Source organism: Protopterus annectens, chromosome 5.part1, assembly GCF_019279795.1.
Source record: "Protopterus annectens isolate FY-2018-M chromosome 5.part1, PAN1.0, whole genome shotgun sequence".
Taxonomy (NCBI): Eukaryota; Metazoa; Chordata; order Ceratodontiformes; family Protopteridae; genus Protopterus; species Protopterus annectens.
This window is the reverse complement of record NC_056736.1, coordinates 652348350-652372723: the sequence shown is the minus strand read 5'-3', so window position 1 is coordinate 652372723 and position 24374 is coordinate 652348350. Positions and strand designations below refer to the sequence as shown.

General features: G+C 37.2%; 1 protein-coding gene across 1 annotated transcript in view; it reads right to left on the bottom strand.

The window, feature by feature from the left end:
* Positions 1–10469: 10469 nt before the first annotated feature.
* The window catches only part of URAD (ureidoimidazoline (2-oxo-4-hydroxy-4-carboxy-5-) decarboxylase), a 446631-nt gene continuing 432726 nt past the window's right edge, over positions 10470–24374 (bottom strand). The window contains exon 2 of the mRNA XM_044073270.1: positions 10470–11131. Within this exon, the coding sequence (XP_043929205.1) occupies positions 10779–11131 (353 nt within the window). The 3' untranslated portion in view covers positions 10470–10778. The remainder of the gene's footprint in view (positions 11132–24374) is intronic.

Here is a 24374-nt window from a genome sequence, read left to right as displayed (position 1 = left end):
GCCTCAGCATATGTGGGTCTATGTGCCTGCTTTGAATTGTGTGTGTTGGGTGCAGCATGTGTACTACTGACAACCTTATTGACATTGGGAATACTTTTATGTGAGAGCTTTGCTTCTAGTGACATTGTGTAACTATATCTCTTACATACCATATCAGTTTGTGTGAGAAGTAACTGGTTGCCAATAAACATGAGGCAATTTCTAGATTGACTCAGGATGTCCATATCCACCAGGCTGGTCACAAAGATAGTGTGAAAGTTTATATCCATGGGAACATACCCTTTTTTATCGATTTGACAGTTGGAGTGAGAATATAAAGCAATGTCAGGAGTATCTGGTTTGCAATTCTACGGGCAAAAACTCACAGTTCTGCAACACCTCTCCCCATGTCATTACTGTATACACAAACTAAATGTAATATATTTCAAATCAGATTGCAAAGCAGAATGTCACATCTCCAGTCAGGTAAGTATTGCAATGCCAAATATTGCTTTTTGGAATTATTTAAAGACACACAAATAATCTCTCTCTCTCTCTCTCTCTCTCTGTTTCACACACACACACACACACACACACACACACACACACACACACACACACACACACACACACACACACACGCACACACACACACGCACATTTGCAGTGGGGTGCATATATTCACTAACTGTTATCTAGTCATTTCTAAAAGTAGAGGAAATGAAATATAAAACATACAAAATGAGTAATTTTTCTGAGCACCAAGAAACAAGCACAAATATCCTTTAATGTGCAACTACATACTAAATACATAATTTCCTTTCCACACAGTGTATTTTCTTTCTTATGAAATGATTCTTATTCTTACATATTAAAATGCATGACACCATTTTCTCCCCTTCTATGACATTTCTCTTCTACTTAGGTTCCTTAGTGCACACCGTGTAGGGACTGAATGAAATCTTATACTTTCCTTTAGGAATTTGTTTCTCCTGCCCTTGCATCATTTTGCATATAACAGATGAAATTATTTTGCTAAGGTAAGCCCACATAGCCAAGCCACCTGTAGATCCTTTTTATTATTCCACACCCTCTTAGGGAGGTCATAAAGCTTGTCATAATCAAAATTCACACTTCTTGATTTTAGTTTACCATATAAAGCTGCATTCTTTCTCTTTTCTTTCTCTTTCCTGGGCTGTAAACATGATTTAGTCTGAAGGTAAGTAAACCTGATATCTGCTGACAGCAACTTCACTAATTAGCCTAGCATTCCAAAAAGCAGGAGTATGACACTCTAGCTGAGTCATGGAAGGAAGATAGGACCTGAAACTCCCAAAATATCATTTAAAAGGCTATGTTATCCCAGTCATTTCTTTATTCTTTTGTAAAAAAAAACATTTCATAGATTGTGCATTATATCAATATGCAGGAGCCTGTACAAAATGGGATCTGATTTTATTGAGAATTCTCAAACCTGATAGTATTTCTCATTACTTCCATTCTAAGTGGGTGTGTCTGTGACCTGACAAGACAGTCTCATCAGATGTGACCCAGCAATGCATTATGAGCAAGAAGTAGCTTTCTAAGAAAACAAGGATACATCAGCATGTCTGCCTCCATGAAGGCATTTGGGGTTAGGAAAATCTATTTAAAATTAATAGCATGTAGTCATTGTGTTGTTGGTAGGTTTGGATTGTGCAGAATATTATGGTAGGATAAAATACATATTTTTCAGTTTTTGCCTATAGTAGTCCTTAAACATTATAAAAAAAAACAAATACATATTCACAGATATAATTTAAGTGCAATAATTCCTTGCAGGGTGAGCATTATAGAGAAATAGTAGGCCTTCCAGGGGTGAGGAGTTGCTTGGTTTGTGGCACTGGATCTTACAATACACCTGGACGATCTGTAATATTTTCTGTTTTGCTTACCCTAGAGGACATTATTTCTTTATATGTATGAATATTAAAACAATCATTTAATTGCTGATATCCATTAGAAAAAATCTATCTTTTCCAGTTTTAAAGATGCATGTTGTTTATATAATGCATGAAGTATAAAACATAAAATGAAATTTTATCCATGTGAAGCAGAGTTCATCCCTGACCCTATTCAAATATAACCTCCACCACTGGATGGGAAATTGTCAGTTCACCCCGGTCTCCCCCATGCACAGAGGCAGACAGCAAGTAAAATATTACATAAATAGCATATACCCTCATCAAATCCCTTATCTACCTCCAAACTAACATACCCCTCCTAATAGACACCCAAGGTACATGGGTACACAATTGGGTTGGGCTGTACAGCTAGGCTTATAAGGTCATTGGAGGTCATTAGCTTAGGATACACCTGTAAATCTATGTTAGCTTTTACAAAACAGCAAATGACTGACTTGAGAAAATAAGCTTCTTTAAGAAGAGTGACACAAATGTTTTCAATCAAGAAGCATCTTCTAGGGAACCAAGAATGTTAAGCAATATGATGTGAATTTCCAGGAGTTGGCTCCTATTGCTGTTAGTTGTAATTTGTTTATGTTTGTATGCTTTTTATTACCCCCCACTACCTGCTGACCATTAGTCATCTGTGATCAATAAGCCTACTCATTCCATATAGGACAAGAGCCAATTACAGAGGCTATCATTCATGTAGCTATCATGATTTTGTGTCTCAATTCAATGTTCAAAGTTCAGTGTTGTAAGCTTCAAGTTCTGGGCCTTACAGGCCTTCTAAAAGCTTGCCACCAACAAGTCTAATATCAAATACACTTTCACCTAACAACCTATCCTCCAAACTATGTTTAAACAACACATTTCTAATCCTAAGTGGCAAAGAATTCCAACAGCAGCCAGCACTAAAATGGAACTAGTTTTGCATAACCTTGATACTCTAATCACTTATTTCAATAGTACATTTACTATTTCTGGTGCCTTTCTGATTATTTAAACTGTTTATTTTCACACTTTCCCCACAAAACTCTGTGAAAGAATACATTTATATATACCAATTCAATCTATCCTTAATAATCTATATCTATAGAGAGAAAAAGAGGATAACTTCTTCAATCTGTTATAATAACTTATACCCCACAAACCTCATATTTGTCGGGTAATGGATTTCTGTATCAATCACTCACTCTGTCAAGAGTTACACATACATGCAGACCCACCATATTCTATCACTGGTCTTATAACCACCTTGTATATTGATAATAATACACCTTTATCCCTGCTTAAAATAGATCTTAACAAGTTTCTTATTTTATGATAACACCTTCTAAACTTAGGAATCAAGCCAAATAACAAACAAAGCTTGATAAACAGAACTACTTCCTAGGTATCCAAAATAAACACTCTAAAGATCCCCAAAAGGTTTGGCATGCAATTACCTCCCTACTAAAACCTGGCAAAACCACCACACCAGCTCCCACCTCCACCATTGCAAATAGTGACATAGCCTCCCAATTTAATCTTCATTTTACTGAATCCATTAAATCACTATCCACCCAACTATCCAAAAATAGCTATTCATCCATGCCAATAACAACTCCTGATAAAACACCTTCATTTATGCACTCACCTGTCCCAACCTCTACAATTAAAAAATACCTCCTAAAACTAAAACCACTACTCTTGCAGCTGATGGTATACCAGCTAACTTCCTAAAAATAGCCACTGACTCCTTATCCTACCCTGTTTTAATCCTTATCAACTGCTCCATACAGGAAGCCTATATCCCTCAACTGTGGAAAATCTCATACATTATTCCCCTTCAAAAAGGTGGCAATTCCTATGATTTCTCAAATCTCCCCCCCCCCCACCCATTGCCATTTTGTCTCCTTTATCTAAGATACTTGAGAAATTTATTCAGTCTCAGGTCATGCATTTCCTAAATACAAACAATCTCCTCTCCTCTACACAACATGGCTTCCACCCACACTGCAGTACAACTACCGCTCTTCTCTCTTTTACTAATCTGGTTAACCAACATAGAAATAATAACAATTTTGTATCTGCTATATTCCTGGACCTCTCTAAAGAATTCAACATGGTTTCTCGCCCCATACTAATAGATACACTAACCTCCTTATCCTTTGCCCCTGACACTATTGCTTGGTTCAAAAACTATCTATCTGACAGACAGCAATCTGTCCAATGGCAGGGTGTACTATCACCTTTACTTCCAACCACCATAGGTGTACCTCAAGGCTCTATATTGGGTCCACTTCTCTTTTCCATCTTCACCAACAATCTGCATACCTCTACCCTGAATGCCTCACTCATACAGTATGCAGATGATTCATCCCTAATCTGCTCAGCCCCATCTATTACCACTCTACAACAACTCACCCAGGCATCCTTTACCTCAGTGGAAAGTTGGATCACAAATATCCAACTTATCCTAAATCCCAGTAAAACCAAATTACTCCTATTTACCCCTAACAAATCAAGAACATCACCTCACTCCTTCTCTATCACTTCCAAAAATGGTACTGTCATTTCACCCTCTCCCCATACCAAACTCCTTGGTGTGGAAATAGACAATAACCTCCACTTTGACATCCATATCTCTCAAACAATCAAAAAGGTGCACAAAAAATGGGTACCCTATATAGACATAAAAACTTTCTGTCAGATCAGGCTCAGGTCACCCTAGCCCAAACTCACCTTCTGTTCATGTTAATGTATATAGCACCAATACTTACCCATGTCAGAAAACATGACCTTGACAAACTTGAGTCTTGTTATAACAAAATTGTCAAGTTTGCTAAGAACTCCACCTTTAGAACCCATCATTGTATACCTCTAAGGCAGCTTCAGTGGCTCGAACTCCCACAACTATTAACTTTCCACCAACTAATCATTGCATATAACATTTTAAACATCCTGACAAAACTCCAGCACTAAGGCAATTACTGATGCAATATATAGCAAATTGTCCACTCCTCTCTGCCAACAAATCACTCCTCTCTATCTCCTCAGCTAACAACACTGCAGGGAAAGCTCTATTTTCACACAGCTCAAAGCTGGAATAACCTCCCCATTTCTGTGACTTCTGCATTAAATACTACGCAATTCAAAAACTTACTTACGTCTCATTTTATAAGTTCATGGCTTTGTCCCTGTATTACATAATCCTACAATGTGCTTTCTCCATCTTTTACTTTCTCTCCTACTTTATACCCTCTAAGCATGGTATTGATAAATGGAATCTCTTATCCTTGATATAATATTTTGTAGTGATTTTTGTCCCATTCACAACACACAAAATGTATATATGTAAATTTTCTGCTGTGATTTTTTTTTTCTATTTTCAAATGCTGCTATGATGTCTCTGTTTTCTTTTTTGTATAACATTTTTCTTATTGTTAATTATGTGGAGCTTTTCTCCCCGGGCCTCCACTGTAAATGGACCTCGTCCAGTTGGACCATCCCGGTTAATAAATGTAAAATAAAATAAAATAAATAAAACCTTCTACTAATAAACATTAAATGTGAATCAAAGTGTAAGTAAATGTCAATCTTAATTCCTAAGTCCTTAATACCATTCAATTCCTTGAGTCAAAAATTATTCCTAGCATAAGGGTAACATTGATTATTCTATTTATATTGTATAACACATTTTATTCAAAACCCAATATTATTAGAGGTTTCCCAAAAAATAACTAATCCAAGTACCTCTGTAATACACTCAAGTCCTCTGTTTCTGTGATTACTGAACGTGGATTCAACAGCATATTTACATAATCTAAACCTATTAAAAGTAGGAAAAGATGCCACAAATTGGTTGAATACAACTGTCCCTAATACAAACCCCCTGATGGTCACCGGAATAATTTTTTTCTTGGCAGATAAAGTATTTCCTAGTCTAACTCTACTAGATCTATGAAACAACCAGTAATTTGCCCATTTTATAACATAATGATTCACATCATAGTCTAACATCATAGCAATTACTTGTTGATGGGGGACAGTACCAAAATCTTTTGCCATATCTAAATATATGTCAATTAAAGGAATCTCCACATCCATAAAGTTTGATAAAATGACAACAAATTAATCATACAGGATCTACCCTGGATAAATCCATGCTGAGTGATATCCTTCTTTAGATCCAAGGAATCCAGGATCTACCCTGAATAAATCCATGCTGAGTGATATCCTTCTTTAGATCCAAGGAATCAAGAATATATTTAGAGATAACTCAAATAATCTCAAACAACTTTCCCAATATCCATGTCCAGCTATTTGGTCTATAATTTTCAATAGCAGACAGATACTCCTCCCACCTTAGATACCGGAGCAATTAATGTCTCTTTCAAAAGACTTGGTACATATCCTGTTTTCAACAACCTCTGAAAAGAGTACAATAAACAAGGGATAATTGTTTTAATAATGGACTTAAAAAATACCCATTAATCCCATCCAGACTGGCAGCAGAGCATGAGTTATAATACTGTAACCAAGGCTGTTACACTGATATGGTTTCAAGTGCTTAAAGAATGCTTGCTTATTATCCACAGTATGACTGGCAAGTTTCCTCTTATAATCACATCTAACCCACCTCATACATGTCTTAAAGTTGGATCTTGTTTGTTTATATCTGCCCTTGTTACAATTGTTAGGTTGCTGTCTAACGTTCTTCCAAAGATATTTATTTTTTTATCAGCTTTTTCTAACTCCCTATCCTGCCATGTAATCTTTAAATGTTAGTAGACTTTATAGGTGCTAAAGGCACATATTTGTCAATGAGCTGATGAAGAAATACATACAATTGTTCCCTACCAGTAACTGTATCAACTGAGCACATCTCTTCCTTCCAGCTCCAAATCTTTATTACTTCATTAATCTTTATTTAATCAGTTCCATAAAATATACATCCATTAATTTCCTTCCTCGTGTGAAAATGAAAAGAAGCAAACAGCAATTAAATGTTTCCATGACACACGGTAGTGATCTGATCCCAGTAATTCAGGTTCAGTTGTGCATTCTATCGTATTTTATCTAAAGTTGTCTTTACAACACCCAATATATTTTCTTACTAACTGTATATACCCATGCTCCATATTAGATTTTACTACATCATCAACTATGCACTATTAGTAAAACATTCCCACCAAATGTGCGTGGGGGGATTAAAATCTCAGACAATAAACTCATAAAAATAATTCCAAAACAGGAGATAATACTCTTATTAACAATAATCTTATTAAATTCCTTGTTCTTGGCAACACTCAAGGCAAGATCTGCAAAATAGACACAAACTAAGCAGGAATTTATTAACGTAAATGTTAACTGAAATAAATTGAAAAGCTCTGCTATTACTTATTAGATTAGATAAAAGATTCTCATTTACATAACTGGATACTCCACCTTCCTTCTTTTATTGTCTGATGTTATGATATGCCCTAAAATCTGACCAGCTCAGTGGAGAGTTTCTTTCTGAAAACCAAGTTTCTATTATCAAAGAAACATCAACCTTGTCACACTTACTTCTGGCATCTAGAAGCTGAAATTCATTGTTAAGACTCTTAGCATTACTCATTAAAAATTTTAGGCTAGTACGCTTCACACAAGTAACAACATTAACTTTCTCTTTAGTCTTTAAAAAATGATTTACAGATCCTGTCAATTTCTTAAAACTAAGACCATTGCCTGTGTAACTTAAAAGTAATGAATTTGAACCAAAAGTAATGAAGTTATTAGCCATGTCTTCCCATAACACTATTACCCCCAATATAAACCTGCAAACAAAGTCTCCTTATGTTATTGGTAAAACTCCTTGTCACTTCAGTTAATACATATACAAATGTTTGAGCAGGAATTACATCACAAAATCTAACTCAAAAAAAGTGTTTTCCTACTTAGATCAAAAATATCCTTTATATAAAGGAGAATTAGAACATTGTTTACTCCTGCAACAACCATGACCTTACCATATTTTTCCATCCCAAAAAAGTGATAAGACCAGTAAAATATCCCCCATTGTACATCTCCTTAAACAAGTAAGAGTAATCATTTCTTTATTAGTATCCATTTTTGCAACATAGAATCTCCAATAATTGATACATTTGTTATTAGTTATATCAAAATGTAACTGATTTGTGCTGTTGTGCACAGAATCATTGCCATTGTTTGTAGCCAAGGTTGACCCTCCTAATGCCCTTCTTCTTTTCTTTCTTACATCTTCACCATTTTCTTCCTCAGTATCACTGTCATTCAAACCTCTTTTCACTCCTATACCCCTCTGTTGCAAATTGGTATCACCATGCTGCTCTACCGCAGTGCCACAATTCCAATAATCTGATTTAATAAGGACCATGTTAAGATTACCTTTTAGCTTGCTTTTATTATTAGAGTGATCAGGAACCTTCTGTTCTACATTAATATTTTGTGTAGAAATTACCTCTAGCTGTCCCTCAGTGATTAGTGCAACTCTCCAAATTCTCCAGATTTTTATTAAAATAAGAAATTAATGTTTGGACTTGCCTATTTTTTAGAACTCTAACATCTGGAAACAAAATATATACTACTAGTTTCAGGATCAGCCTGTGTCCCTCTTTCAGTAATTAATTTAGCTGATCCCAAAGTACACAATTTCTCAGTTTCCTGGCATGTTTTACAAACATACTTGTCAAGGCTGCACCCCTACTGTACATTATTAAACATATCAGATGTCTTGCATTTAGCCAAAAATCTTCTTTCAAGTAAATCCAATAAACAGAAATTATTAATTTCTTCCATTCCTTTAGTTACCACTAAACACACATCTAATATGCTTAACACGCAAAGACATAAAAACGTGTCTTTGTGTCTTCATGTCTCTGCAAGTCACGAGTAATTCCATTCACTCATGTCCACTCTTAGTTTATCCCTTTAAGTAAATCAGGCAGGTCAGTAATTGGCCAAGTCAGAACACACACCACCTAAGAACTGAAAATAATATTAAAAAAATATTCACTCAGCCCTTAAAAGGACTCAAAAGTGAACTATTAAAATATACTAAGCACAGCTATATGTGAATGCTGACACCTTCCTTTAAACATTGTTCTGCTTTAGTCTCTAACTCCACCCCTTGGTGGCTGACATATGTACCGTTATAACCCCAAGGATTTATGGTACATTTCCCCTACTTGTGAATACTTCCAACCAAATGTTTATGATAACTGCCATTATTAGCTTGATAAGCCAAGCCAATGTCTCCACTTTCAGTTGTTTTGCCTGGAAGCCTTCATATGCCACCACCATTCAGTTTCAGTTGTTTTGCCTGGAAGCCTTCATATGCCACCACCAGTCCCCCCCCCCCCACACACACACACACACACAAACAGACGACATGCTGTTGTTTGCCACTTACACCCTATCCTCCCCTGGCAAGTTTCTTCAATGCCAGTTCCTAACTGAACTCAAGTCATCTAACATATAGCTCAAGCATCATCCCTCTAAGACAGAGTTGTACCACTTTAGATGTAATTTTGACAATGTAAATAATTGCTTCTTTATTGTTAATCTGGTCTCTGACATTCAAAGCAAATGTGTCATTTTCAACATTGTTGCTAGCATGGTTTGTGAAGTAGCAGGTTGTAAATCATTATCAACAGCACGGCAAACACTGTTTATTCCAACAGGTGAGAAGGACATAACACAGTTTGTTTGTCTTTCGGCTTTTTCCCGGTTAGGGGTTGCCACAGCGGAACTCCGGTCCGCTAATGATTGCAGTAGACTTTTATGTGCTGGCTTGCCGGACCTAACGCACAACCTTCAACGAAGGAATGCCCATTCACGCATATCACCACACAGAAGATGCTCTAACTGAGAATCGAACGGGCAACGTCTAACTGTGAAGCGACAATGCTACAGCAGCACCACCAGTATAAGGACATAACACAGTGTAATGTCTAAAATGGAGAATAATCACAGTTAAGCGTATTAAGAATATAATATATCTCTGTTTCATGAATGCATACATTCAGTTTATTATACAATATTAGAGCATCCCTTAAAGACAGTTTTGGGTATATCTAATCAGTGGTGAATTGCATTTCTTAAACGTGTATTGCTTCTTGGGAAATGTGTCATTGTTGCCTTTCCTGTTCTGCCTTTGAAACCAGGCTGAATCTAAGACAGGATGTGTATGAATCAGACAGTACAGGTGTATATATGTCCTTGAAAGGTCTTGACACTGCAAAGTGAGGCTAATAGGCATGATGATGACTGAATCTGAGAAACAGTCCATAACCTAATTAGGTATGTGCTGAGACATCAATCAGTGTGCCTTGTTTTGTGTTTTTTATTCTCAGTTCTCTTTCACTGCTGTTTTAAAAGGCCAGTGCAAGCTGGACATAATATTATAAAACAATTTTTAATAGTTGTTTTAAAAAATATTTTTGGCAATTTCCTTACTGTTTCTTTCTTACTTTCATTTATTAAGGTAAAACACTGGTACAACATTTAATAAAAGTGATTAATACAGAAGGATAAACATTGTAATAAGCATACTCCTTTATTAGATATTAATAAATATTTTGTAAATATCAAGAACATTGTACAAATTAATTACAGCAGTATAAGTAACACAGAAAATGATTAAAATAATCAATTTAAATAGGTTAACATTAAACTAGAAAAGGTCTACATATCTTGCAATTGCAAACATATTTGCACACCAAGGAAACTATGAAATGAAGCAACAAAGAAAGATGCACAAAGAGCAAACTCAGTAGACATAGCATCGCCTTAATTAATTTTTAGCTTTAGACATTTTTTTTTAATTTCCTCATATTAAGATTAATTAGTCTACAGTTTGGTTGGCTGGGTCGATGTGCTTACTATGGCTTGTATTCTGAGGTGGCAGATTTTTTTTACTTCCTCGATGCCTTTTAGTAGCTCCTGTGAAGGTGGGTTATTAACTCTGACACTCAGTTCCTGAAAGATTTGTGCTTTGTTGCTCATTCTAGCACAGATAACAAAAGGAAAACCAAACTTGTTCTTGTAATGAGAGTTGAGCTGCTTCATTCTCTCCATCTCCCCAGGGGACAGGGACGCAAGGCCTGCTTGTCTTTGCTCTCCCTGTGATTCCGCTGTCACTTTGCCACTCAGAAGGTCTCTTCCTGCCAGATCAGGATGACATCTGAGGATTCCTTCTTTGCCTTAAAAAGATATTTAGATAAATTAATGTCTAAGAAAGTTGTAATCCATGTTAAATTAGACTTGATCTTAGCCAAAAGGCTGAGAAATTATTCAACCCAGTCATCATACCCTAATAACAATTAGAACCTGAATACAAAAAGTTCTAATGCTACCATTGTATACATCTTACTACTTTATTTCAGTTGAAACACAGCAATAGGGAAGAGAACTTCATATGGCAGTTACATTTGCACAATGAGCAGGGGATATTGTTGTTTTTTAATGAAAATGTAAATCTATGCTGTATAATAATATTTCCAGAAGAACAGTTATGCTAAAAATACTAATGGTAGGTTTATCTCCAAATGTCAGTGTCCTTGATCTCTTCACCGGTCCTGGATGGAGGCCAGATTGATATCATGAGAGGCTAAGGGGAGGCCCAGTAGATGTGTGAATAAAAAGAGCTGATTGTGGCAGCTGATGGTCTGCTGCGGAGAGATAAAAATAAAGAAATTGACTATTTTAATTTATTTGTCCAGTGTCTCACATAAAGGGTACCTCGCTCAGAGTAAGTGCTCTTTATCGGATCTTCTTTGAGGTGGATCACGTAACAGTAAATCATAACATTTGGGTTTACCCACCTTCTATTCTTTTTCTAGCCAGAGTTTTCATCAGCTGTTATTGCCAGTGTTGTCCTAAAAAACTCTCTGTTATGTTACATAGTTTGTGAGGCATTGCTAAACAGCTTCTGTCAATTCTTCTTGCCGTTATCAGCATGGTAGGTCATTCATTAGTGCTGGAGAAATTTCCTCTCCATGGTAGCTTATGCAAGTCTTACTATGGGCATTTTTGAAGAATTTTGTGAAGGAAATTGAAATAAACCGCTGATGTGTGGTTGTGGTAGGTAAGTAGCCTTATTTTACTAGAGTAAAAAATGTTACATTTTTAACCTTTTACATATTGCATCTGACTAAAATTTGATTAAAATGAGTCTGACAGGAAGCAGAACAAAAGAAAGAACTCTGACAAAATCGATAAAGAAGAGTTTTTAAAGGATTCACCGAAGGAATTAAGTAAAAAGTTCAAGTTCTGCCATTCCAGTACTGCTACAAAAGAGGGTTCTTCCAATTAAATAACTCCTCAAAACAAGGATATGAAACTATTATCAAAAGTATCAAAATTATATTATAGAATCTCAGTGTTTCTAGATGATAAGAACATAACAGCATCTTTGTCAGTATGTACATTACTGTCATCTATGCTTATATCAGATCCAGACATTTCTTTGGTGAATGTTCCTTAGGCCATTTACGGGTTCATGGTGATCCATCAACAACCATTTACCTGAATACCGATGGATTAAACAAAATCCCTAAAAGAATCTTCCATGGACATCGGAGATGAGTTTTTGCTAACATGAGGACACCAGTGTGTTGAGGAATCCTGCCGCACCCTCCACATTTATTTATACCTACTTTGAGATTGCACAACAGTAGAGAAAAAAGAAAAAAATCATTGTCACTGAAAGTTGTTTCAGCAGTATTACCTCAGTCTCTCAGTATTCAGAAAAACAATTGTTGACCAGCTGTCACTCTCCAAACATCTACATCCTTTAAGCAAACTATGTCCACCCTTTGATTTGTCCAGATCCTTTCATGATGCAGCCTTACTTTGACTACAAAACATGTTAAAAAATATTTGAACATAGTGCAGGTATCCTCAGTTACATAACAAGGGCTTGCGTTAGTCCCTTTCTGAGAACACATTCATTGCTAGTTTGAAAGCAGAGATGCATACATTCAAATGCACATACTAAGTTTTAATTTATTTACTATTTATTTATTTATTGACATTTGTTGACCGGGAAAGTCCACTGGGTCAGAAATTCATTTTCATCGGACACCCGGGGAGACAGTTTCCACAATGAGTAAAATAACAACATCAGATTGCAGAAGATAGGTAGTTACACAATTTCAGAAAGAAAGACTTTAAACTATATGAAAAATATAGACAACAATTATCACATCATAGCAACTTTTTTTTACAAATACTGTAGCACGTTCTATTTACATAGAGGTGAAGGTAAAGACATCTTGTAGAAAAAAAGAAATTATATTTAATTCAATTTAAGTATATTGCCTTAGAACCCGAGATGTACACTAGTACCCACTCACTATACATATATATATATATATATATATATATATATATATATATATTTATTTTTTATTTTTTTCACCAGCGAATAAATTAGGGAGAAATATTAGGTGGATTAGTTGTTAGTGATTGGTTATAGCTTTGGATAGAGGAGTAATAAGGTGAAGATTATGGGGGTATGGTATTAGGGGAGCAAGGACATGTGGGGTTAAGATAGTAGCTTTTTAGTGAGGATTTAAAAGCATTAAGGGAATCTAACAAAGTAATGGATGCTGGCAGTGCATTCCATAATTTAGCTATGGAATACGAGTATAGGCTTTGACTTGCTCTTTTGTTTGGTTTTGATATGATCAGAGGTTTTTATTTTTGGGCTGTAGATTTCTAGAGGGGTTATAAAGTTGAAAGGTTGAAAGTAGAACAGGAAATTTTTCTGGGTTATATACTAGCTTGTGAGCCAGAGTTAGTTGGGTGTAACTGAGATATTGGGAAAATTCATACCAATTTTAATAGCTTGGTAATGATGGGTAGGTGGTGCAAACTGGAGACAATTTTTGCAATTTTGTAGTAGCAGCATTGTAGTTTACTAAAGAGGGAGGAGTGGAGGTTTGTGAAGATGGAAGTATTGTAAAAGAGGGAGGCAAGTAATAAAGACTTGGCCAGCCTGATTTTTGTGGTCCATCCATGTACTTTTGATGCCTGTGGAGTTTACCTAGTTTAAAGTGAGTTCTTCTTATAGTGTTAAGAATGTGTTTCTCATAGGAGAGTTTATTGTCTATTGTGATAACAAGTAGTTTTGCAGAATGAACAACCGGAATTTCCATTTTATATTGGGAGTAAATTTTAAAGTCTTGTGGGGTTGGTTTGGTGGAGAAAATAAGTAGTTTATTTTTTCAGGCATTTAGAAGTAATTGAGTGCCATTAAGCCAGGTTTCTATGGATTCAAATGCTTTTTGGCTTATTTTTAGGAGGTCTTGAAAGTTTCTGGAGGAGGATATGATTGTGGAGTCCTCCGCATATTGGATGAGTTTGGTTTGAGGGGACATTAAATATAAATTATTTACGAAAATATTAAAGAGCATGGTTCCGAGGATGGACCCTTGGGGTACTCCTATTTTATTTAGCAGATAGGTAGATTGTTTGCTCTGCCATTTCACTGATTGGTGTCTGTTATGTAAATAGTTAGCAAACCAGGACAGCATATGTAGGGAGCAGCCTATTCCTGACAGTTGTTGAAGTAGTTTGGTGTGTCACACTGTGTCAAATGCCTTGGATATGTCCAATAGGACTACTGAAGTTATTAGACCTGCTTCTAAAGCCTTGTTCACAGTATCTGTGAAGGAGAGGAGGGCAGTGGTAATGCTATGGAATGGGTGAAAACCATATTGTGATGGGGCAAGGAGGTTGCTGTCTATGAGGTGGTTGAGTAGTTGATGATGTATACACTTTTCTAAAAATTTGGAGAGAGGAGAAAGAATAGCAATTGGTCTATAGTTAGTAGGTTCATTTGTATTACTGTCTTTATGGAGTGGAGCAATAATGGAATTTTTCCAGATTTGTAGGATGGTTCCTTCAGAGATGGCTTGGTTAATTAGAATACTAATGGGTAGTACTATTGTGTCAGCAGTGATTTTCAAGTATTTTGGGGGGAGGTTGTCAGCGGATAGGGAACAGGGTTTTATTTGTTTTTTTTTTTTAAGTTTCAGAATTAGAGAGGTGAGAACAGGTTTTAGGAAGAAACTATGGGTTTCTGGTATTGTTTTAGTGGTAGTTTCACGGGATGCAAGATGATTGGAAGAAGTTTATATGGCTACTTGCCTGATGTTTGTATTATTGATGGTGTATGGATTTGAGTTTGTGGGGGTTCAGGATTGAGTTTAAGGATGGTATCTGTAAAGTGGGAGTTGGAAGTGTGGACTATATGTTGCAGGGTCATGTCAGGGGACAGAGATGTATTTTGAGTGGTTTAAGATAATAAAAAAGAAAAGGGGGTAGGTGATTGGCATAATGTTTAAGGTGTCTGCCTTACAGGCACAAGGTGCAGGGTTTGATTCTGACATGGGGTGATTGGCAAGGCTTAAAAATGGCCCACAAGGGCACTTAGCCTAGTACTAATCTATGAACCTAGGAAAAGGAACCCTTGTGTCTTCCAATGATACAGAGAATATTTTCATGACACCTAGACATTCTGCTCCTTCCCAGAATTCTATGAGAATACTGCCTCACAATCTTCTGATTCTAATCCAGAAGACATGCCTTTTGTAGAGACGATAAACCTATGAGAGAATTTGTCAACTGATCTGCAGGGGATTTCTCATCTCTAAATAAATTAGAATAATTACAGATTAAAAGTGAATGATCTCACCACTTTACAATACTTTTCAGGATTTACAAACACCAGTATCAAAAAGGCTGACAATATGTATATGGTACCTACAGCTGGATAAGATTCATTCATTATCCGTAAGATAGATTTTGCCCCCTTTGTCAACATATTATCAGAATGCTAAAGCTATTCCTCTGACAATGTTACCATTTAATAAAGAATCAAGGCTACTAGATAAATATGGTAAATAATGTTTACATATCTATTACTTTAGCTGTCAAAACATTAAATTATTTATTGCATTTGGTTTCATATTAAAGTTCCATTCTGTAGCAAATTCAAGATGCTTTGCATTTCTATCAAACAACAATGCTATTAGTTAATTGGAAAAAACTGAGTGCAGTTAATAAAACTGGATTTCATATGCTGAAGAGTGCTTATGATGTAAATATTTCATCAAGAGCAGGTGTGTCAGGAGTAGATCTGAGAAGGCTTGAGTGACATCCAATGGAGACTTACAAAGGATATGTGAAATCTACAGTCCTGAATGCTCCAATGGTACAAGATTTATTGTATGGATAATCAGCTGATGATACTACTGTAGACATGAGGCAGAAGTCGTGAGCATTGAGTCCCACTGAGCAGGCTTGTCATGCAGCAGAATGGTATACTGAAGCCTTGTTTGACTCACAAAGACTGTTACACAATGAGATAACCTCACGTATGGGATCGTAACCGATTACAGTACTGCATGTGTGGACCACACAGGGTCATAAATAATTCAGACACCATTCCTATACAGGTTATGGCACCAGAGCCATGTACCTACTGTTGTAATGGTGCATCATGTCTATATCACTTCATCAAACGATCATTTCAAGGAACGGCATTTCATCAGAAATGCTGCTTATCAAATTGCCCTCAGCCCTCCACCCCCCACACTAATTATATATACCAACTCCAAGATCGCACTACACTGGGAAAAGGGCAAATTTCCTGATCCTCACTGTACCGTGATCTCAGTATGAACAATTCGACAAATGGCACATTCAATGCAATTGCAATGAAAATACCATTCGCTCAACTGAATTTTTTGCTGAACTGATAGGGATCCATCATGTCTGACTACACCAATTCCCCTTCCCTACTGATGTGTTGCTCAGCTTACAGAGCTAAGCGGCAATGTCAATTTGTAAGGTTAAAAAAAAAAGCAGCTCTTTTGCATAGTACAAAAAAACCCATGGACATCAGAATTCACTGTTGTTTAGGCAGACTTGTTACCACAACCATACCCTTCTCACCTACATGCAGTGGCATTGCTGAGTTCTCACATATGGAAGCTCTCACAATACAAAATGGCTCATTGCCATAATATGGCAGTAATGACTGTAGCTCTGCCATCATGCCTCATGAATATAAAAGAGTTTAAGAAACATTCTGCAGTATGTCAGAGATGCACAGAGCAGCAGGGACCAGCTTCTAGTCTGTCATGCACACAGTAATTTGTGTGCCACTGGAGAGTATATTCAACAGTGGTAAACTATGCATACCAGGATGTGGCATTCAAAGATATGGCCATTCCTTTGTGCTCCACTTGTAATTGCAATGCTGCTTCTCTATGAGTCATCTTAACGACAAGTGGCATGCTAAACATAGTGCATAGAATGCATTTATATAACCCCATGTAATGTTTATGAACACCCTCACCCGAAAAAGAAGGGTATAACTTTCCTACATCAATAGCTGAACAGAGTTTTGACCCAAGTAGTAAGCTATTTTATAAGAAATAAATGCTCTCCTAACAATCTCATGGACAAAAACAATGAGGTCAATTATAATTCAAGTTTAGGAGGAAAAGTAGGTATAAATGGAAATGTTCCAAAGGATTCTTAATGTATTTATTTATTTATTTACATCTGTTGACCGGGAGTGTCCGACTGGATGTAGGTCCATTTTCAGCGGAGGCCCAGGGAGAAAAGCTCCACAGTTAAAATATACAGACAGTAGTTACATTGGATTTACATAGCAATTAACAATTTGATCAACTTTGTAATTAACAATTACAAACATAGTTACAGATGAAAAACATAGTACATCAGTAGACAACTAGAATCTTTATCATCTGCAAAGTACATAACAGACATTAACAATTGTTACAATAAGAAGTTCCTTCTGTATAATAAGTAATTAGGCTTATGAGCATCCAAGCTTGCTATAATCAAGGTAGTTAGTGGGGTGGAAAGAAAGGTAGTGGGTGGATGGGGTGGGTGATATTAGATGGGGAGTTGCAAGGGCATAGCCAGCATGTTTTTAGGTGTGCTTTTAGTAAAGTTTTGAAGTGAGTGCATGATGGTACAAAGGTAATTGTGGGTGGGAGGGAGTTCCATAATTTGGCTATGGCGCCAGAGAATAGTGCTTCCCCAGCAGAGTTATTGGCTTTAGTGACCTGTAAGTGATTTTTGTTGCTGGATCTTAGTGGTCTGGTGGTGCGATAGGGTTGGAGTAGATTCTGGAGGGATGGGACTTTTAGTGGATTGTTTACTAGTTTGTGGGTGAGTGTGAGTTGATACCATTGAAGGAGGTGAGGGAGTTCAAGCCAGCCCAGTTCAGCAAGTGAGAGACAGTGGTGACTATGGTAGGATGACCCTGTGGCGAATTTGGCAATTTTGTTGGAGCAGGTCTTGAGCTTGTTTAGATCACATTGCCTTAAGTTGGTATATATTGGAGAGGCATAAAGTAGGGTGGAGATAAGGTGGGCATTTGCTACTGAAATATTTGCTGATTTGGTGAGAAGTTGCTTATTTCTGTATAACACTACTAGTTTTTTGTAGACTTTTTTATGGTCATTGATATGTGAATGTCAGATTTTAGTTTATTGTCTATTTCCACTCCTAGCAATTTGGTGTGTTCTGTTGGGTGTATAGTGGTGTTGTCTTTTGCTGTGATGTTAAAGTGAGAGTTGTTTTGAGTATGTTTGGTGAGTTGGAAGATGAGTAGTTTAGTTTTGTTTGGTTTGAGTATTAATTGAGCATCGGACAACCAGGTTTCAACAGAGGAAAAGGCTTCCTGTGTGACTTTTTGCAGTCTGGGTAGTGACTGGGCTGAGCAGATGATGGCTGAGTCATCTGCATATTGTATGAGTGTGCCATGTTTGGTGGCAGAGGCTAGATTATTGGTGAAAATAGAGGAGTAGGGGTCCAAGTATGGATCCTTGGGGAACCCCTATAGAGACAGGTAGTTGGGGAGATATGTCATTCTGCCTTACAATGGATTGTTGTGGGTCAGACAGGTAACTTTGAAACCAGTTGGTAAAGAAGGATAGGTTATTGAAGACAGAGATGAGTTGTTTGTGTGGGACCGCTTTAGATTAGATCTAGGAAAGTAGCAGAGGAGAGATAACCATTGTTTTTATACTGAAGGATAGTGTTAGTAAAGGAGAGTAAGGCAATGGTGGTGCTATGATTCGGTCGGAAACCATGCTGAGTACTGGAAAGGAGGTTGTTAGTAAGGAGATAGTCTGAGACCTGAGATTGAATGCATCTCTCTAGTATTTTTGAGAGTGGAGAGAGAATAGCTATGGGCCAGTTATTGGTTAGTTCTGTGGAGGGGCCACCTTTGTGGAGGGGAATTATATGTGATACTTTCCATAGTGTGGGAACGTAACTTTCTGACAGTGATCGGTTAATCAAGATGGATACTGGGTAGGCTAGAGCCAGGTATTCACTTGGAAGGTTGTCTGCTGCTAATTTAGTGGGCTTAAGTTTAGTTAAGAGTTTTTTTTATGTTGAAGGTAGGAACAGGAGAAAAAGAGAAGACAGTGGGGAGATTACTAGTTGAAGGTGTGGGTTGGAGGGGAGGGGGGGTTGTGTTGTCTAGCTAGTGATAGTATGGTTTGCGTGAAGTGTGTGTTGAATGAGGTAGCAATATTTTTGGAGGAGTGGGGGATGTTAGGAGGAGGGGTACTGATTTTACCTGAGTGGAGGATGGAGTTTATGGAAGACCAGAATTGTTTGGGGTTGTGTTGGGCGGAGTCTATGGCAGACTGGTAGTATTGGAATTTGTCCTGTTTTATTAACTTTTTGACTCTATTGCGTAGTTCTAGGAATTTCTGTCTAGTTGAGGGAGTTTTGGTTTTGCGCCAGTGCTCCCAGGATTTATCCCTGTTTTTCATTTCTGACTTAGTGGTTTTCTGTAGCCATGGGAAGGGTTGTGCTTTGGTTCTGGAAAGTCTTATTGGGGCATGGTAATTGAGGATGCGCAGGAAGGTAATATTAAAAAATTCAACTGCGTCATCAAGACTGAGGTACTTTAGAGGATGCCAGTTACATTTTTTGAGGGATGAGATGAATGTAAGTGGGTTAAAGATGACAGGTTTAGCTTGGTATAGGTATTTTTTGAGTAGGAATGCTGGGGAGTGAACACTGAGGCTATCTGATAAGCAGCCTGCTATATATGACTGGGGGCTCTTACTGACTAGTATCCAATCCAGGGTAGTGTGCTTGTTGGAGTTTTTATTTATCCTGGTTGGCAACTGGACTAGTTGGGTGAAGCCATGAAGGTTTAGATGATGAGTTAGATGGTTGCCAAAACAGGACTGCCATTCAATATTGAAATCACCTAAAATTATAGTTTCTTGGGGGAGATGGTGGGTAGACCAGCTGAGGAGGTTTTCTAGTAGAGGGATGTTTTGGCCAGGTGGGAAGTAGCATCCAATTATGCCGATGGTTTTATTTTGGTTTATTTTGAGGTTGGTATATATTATTTCTTCATTGCCTATTTGTGAAGCTGATGATTTTAAGATCTGGATGTTTAGATGCTGTTTAAATATTATAGCTATACCGCCTCCTTTCTTGTTTAGCCGGTCTACTCTTAGTATGCCGTAACCGGTAGGGAGGATTTGCTCACTGGTAATGTGAGGTTTTAGCCAGGTTTCTGTCAGGATGACTATATCTGGGGAGTACAAATCTATGGTGGCATGGAGTTCATGGATCTTGTTGGATATACTTCTAATATTTGGGCTTAGTAGAAGGAAGTCACTTGGCTTTCTGTTGGCTGTTATTTGGGAGAAGTTGTGATTTCTAGTCTGATTATGAGGAGTGGGGTTGGAGATGGTGGTTCCAGGGTTGGGGTGGATGTCTCCTCTTAGGGATAGTTTTGATATGCATGAGGTTATTCGTTTTCTCAGTTTTTTAATGTGTTTGTTTATTAGGGAAACTTTAGGATTGTACTCTGTGGGTAATAGGTATGGTGGGAGGGTTACTATGTTAAGTTGTAGGGATGCTTTTTGTTTGAGTAATATAGTTGGTAGAATATGTGGGGGTGGATAGGGATGGTTCTTGAGTTGGTGGGAGGGGAGCTGAGTGAGGGTGAGACATGAGTGGTGGTGTGAGTAGCAGTACAGTGGTAGTGGTTGAGTGGGGGAATGATGGAGTTTTGGTAGGATGCAAGATATGCAAGGAGAGTGCATGCAGTGAGCATAGGTATGGTATGCTTATACATGTTAGCTGAGGAAGAGTGATAGTAGTGGGAAGATGGAGGAGGTAGTGTTGGGTTTAGTGCTGTGGTTGGCTGTTGGAAAGATGGGAGGGGTTTGCATCTGTAATAAAGGTAGGACCACTGGGGGCAGGAGGGAATTGGGGGCAAGGTGGGGAGCAAAGTGGGCAGAGACCCTGTAAGTTGCTCTTATGAGGGGGCTGGAAACAATCAGGTAACAGAGTAAACTGATAAAAGAACATATGATAGTGAATGTGGAGACTCAGGTAGGTACCCTGTATTTCCATGAACTATCAGTTAGCTGTGCCCCAGTTCAGGCAGTTTTAGTAAGTTTTATGGCAGGGCTGAGCATAAAGTGCTCAAAGGGTGGTTGTAGTTTTAAAAATGGTGCCTGCCACAGGTAATATTTATTAACTTTGTGATTGGCTTAAGGTAATAAACAGGGAAGGGGGAGGGGGAGAACAAGCATGTGAGCAGGCAGTTCTTTTGTACTGCTGCTAATGAGCCAAGATCAAGCAAAGACAAGTTTGTGTTTAAGAAACAATCAGAATTGACCAAGGACTGCTCTGAAGCTGTAAGTCATTTCTTAACCATTTCTCAGGTGGAAAAACAGGATAACCTTGTATCAGTAGGCTACTGTGGTCTCAATTTAAATTAACAAACACACGGTATTTGATTAGGTATGGATACTATTTGCTAACAGAAGGGAATAAAAGAGAAAATGGAAGATAAGTGTGTGTGTATGTGTGTGTGTGTGGGGGGGGGGGGGCTGCTTACAAGCCAAAGCAGAGTGCTCTCCAGGGGATAATGAATATTAGCTCAAACAGGTAGACACATACTCAGATTTAACTTTAGCTGTTTGTGTTTGCAGACAGTTCAAACCTGGACTGTGCTTTTCTTATAGCAATGTATCCACCGGTTGGATAAAAGATAAAGGTGGTACCGCAGATGAATACTTAGAATGGTGATAGGTTCAAAGTTAACTTTAGCTGTTTGTGTTTGCAGACAGTTCAGACCCGGACTGCACTTTTCTTATAACAATGTATCCACTGGTTGGAGAAAGGATAAAGGTGGTACCGCAGACGAATACTTAGAATGATGTTAGGTTCAATCGTTAACTTTTGCTGTTTGCGTTTGCAGACAGTTCAGACCCCGGACTGCATTTTACTTATAACAATGTATCCACCAGTTTGATAAAAGATAAAGGTGGTACCGCATATGAATACTTAGAATGATGTTAGGTTCAAACGTTAACTTTAGCTGTTTGCGTTTGCAGACAGTTCAGACCCCGGACTGCATTTTACTTATAACAATGTATCCACCGGTTGGATAAAAGATAAAGGTGGTACCGCATATGAATACTTAGAATGATGTTAGGTTCAAACGTTAACTTTAGCTGTTTGCGTTTGCAGACAGTTCAGACCCGGACTGCGCTTTTCTTATAACAATGTATCCACCGGTTGGATAAAAGATAAAGGTGGTACCACATATGAATACTTAGAATGGTGTTAGGTTGGAGAGACACTGAGCTCCTCATGGGACCTGTAGCATAGTGGTTGTAGTTTTAAAAAACTTTTAGTTCATTTGTTTCTCTTCTCCTTGTCCAGTGTCCCTAGGAGGGAGATTTCAGAATCATGCTTCTTAACGACAAGAGCTAAGCACAGATTTTGAGAAATAATAGAACAGGGTTAGATGACCTGTGTTTCCTCGATTCTCAGTTTCTTAGAAATCATTTACTCTTGAAATACAAGCAGCATGTGATGGTGCAGCCAAATATTACCTAGAAACCAGAAACAGGCACACATAGTGTCGGACTCTTCCAAACCACCAATAAATTAATTCACTTGAAAATACACAGCAACCGGGCTCACGTGTTATCAAATGCTCCCAAACCACCAATACAATATTCACTTAAAATGAACAGTTATTTCTTCCAGTATTACTGCAAAATCAAACCACTAGGGATCCAGGATATTAATAAAAGTAGCATTTAATGTAGAGTAGTTAAAAACCTCAAACTCCACTTGATTTAAAAATAAAAAGTAATCTTAAAACAATGGTTAAGTGTGTATTTTCAAGTGAATACTTCATTAGTGGTTTGGGAGGGTCTGACACTATGTGAACCTGTTTCTGGTTTCTAAATCAGGTACTTTTGATGGAGTGAAAAAAAGTGATTGCTTCTGACTGTGTTATACTGTTTTGGGAGTTTCTCCTTATTTTAATGTTGTATGACCATGGAATTGGTATATATATATATATATATATATATATATATGTATATATATATGTATATATATATATATATATATATATATATATATATAGAGAGAGAGAGAGAGAGAGAGTTGGGGGGTTGAGGGTTTTGCATATGTTGCTACAGAAAGACACGTCAGTTTTGGATTTTTGGATAATTTCCAGTTTGGTATTCCAGAATGCATGCTTTTAGATATAAGGAGGAATCATTACATCTGCCACCAACTTCCACCAGAGATGGGAGGGAGAAATTAAAAGTCCTAACTGTATGAGTAATATCCAAAAAAGATGGAATCTAGGGTGACCCTTCCTATATCCCATCAATGACTTGGGACAATATAAAGTAAGGCTTATTTTACTTGGGTTGGCCCATACACATTTTTACAGTTAAAGTGAGTCCCAATAACCCATAGCAACCTTAGAAATCTACAGTTGTTCATCAGCAGACAAATAAAAAAAAAAAATAACAAAAAAAAAAACTGACAGGGTACGCAAAGGCATTAATATGAAATGCAGAAAACATAAACTTTAGTAAATGTGCTTCTACTATTACAGCACATAAGACATTTACAAGATATTTAAGATGCAAATTTAAAATGCTGACATCTAACTTTGCGGAAAAAAATTATAAAGTATTTACAAAGGCAAATCCAAGATCTGTGGTTCCAGATACAACTGTTAGAACAGATATATTTTTTCCAGAATAAATCCTACATAAATACAGTTAGTAAAAAAGACCTTGCATAGGCCTAAAAATGTAGCTATATTAAGGTAAGGTTCTAGCTTCATTTTATATTTCACGTTTTAAAGTAGTAACTACAGAAGTAGATCCTTGTTCAAGTAACTCAGGAGTTATAAGATCAGGTTTCACTTACAGATAGTTTGTTAGTCTTAAATGCAGTGGTCTCTTTACATAAGTCTAGAAATGAAGCCATATATCTTAATTTTATTTTTTACATTTTACATGTAGTTTCAGTGAATTTAGGTATAATAGAAAGGAATGTTTCAGTGAAGGATACAAATGAAATAACCTTCAG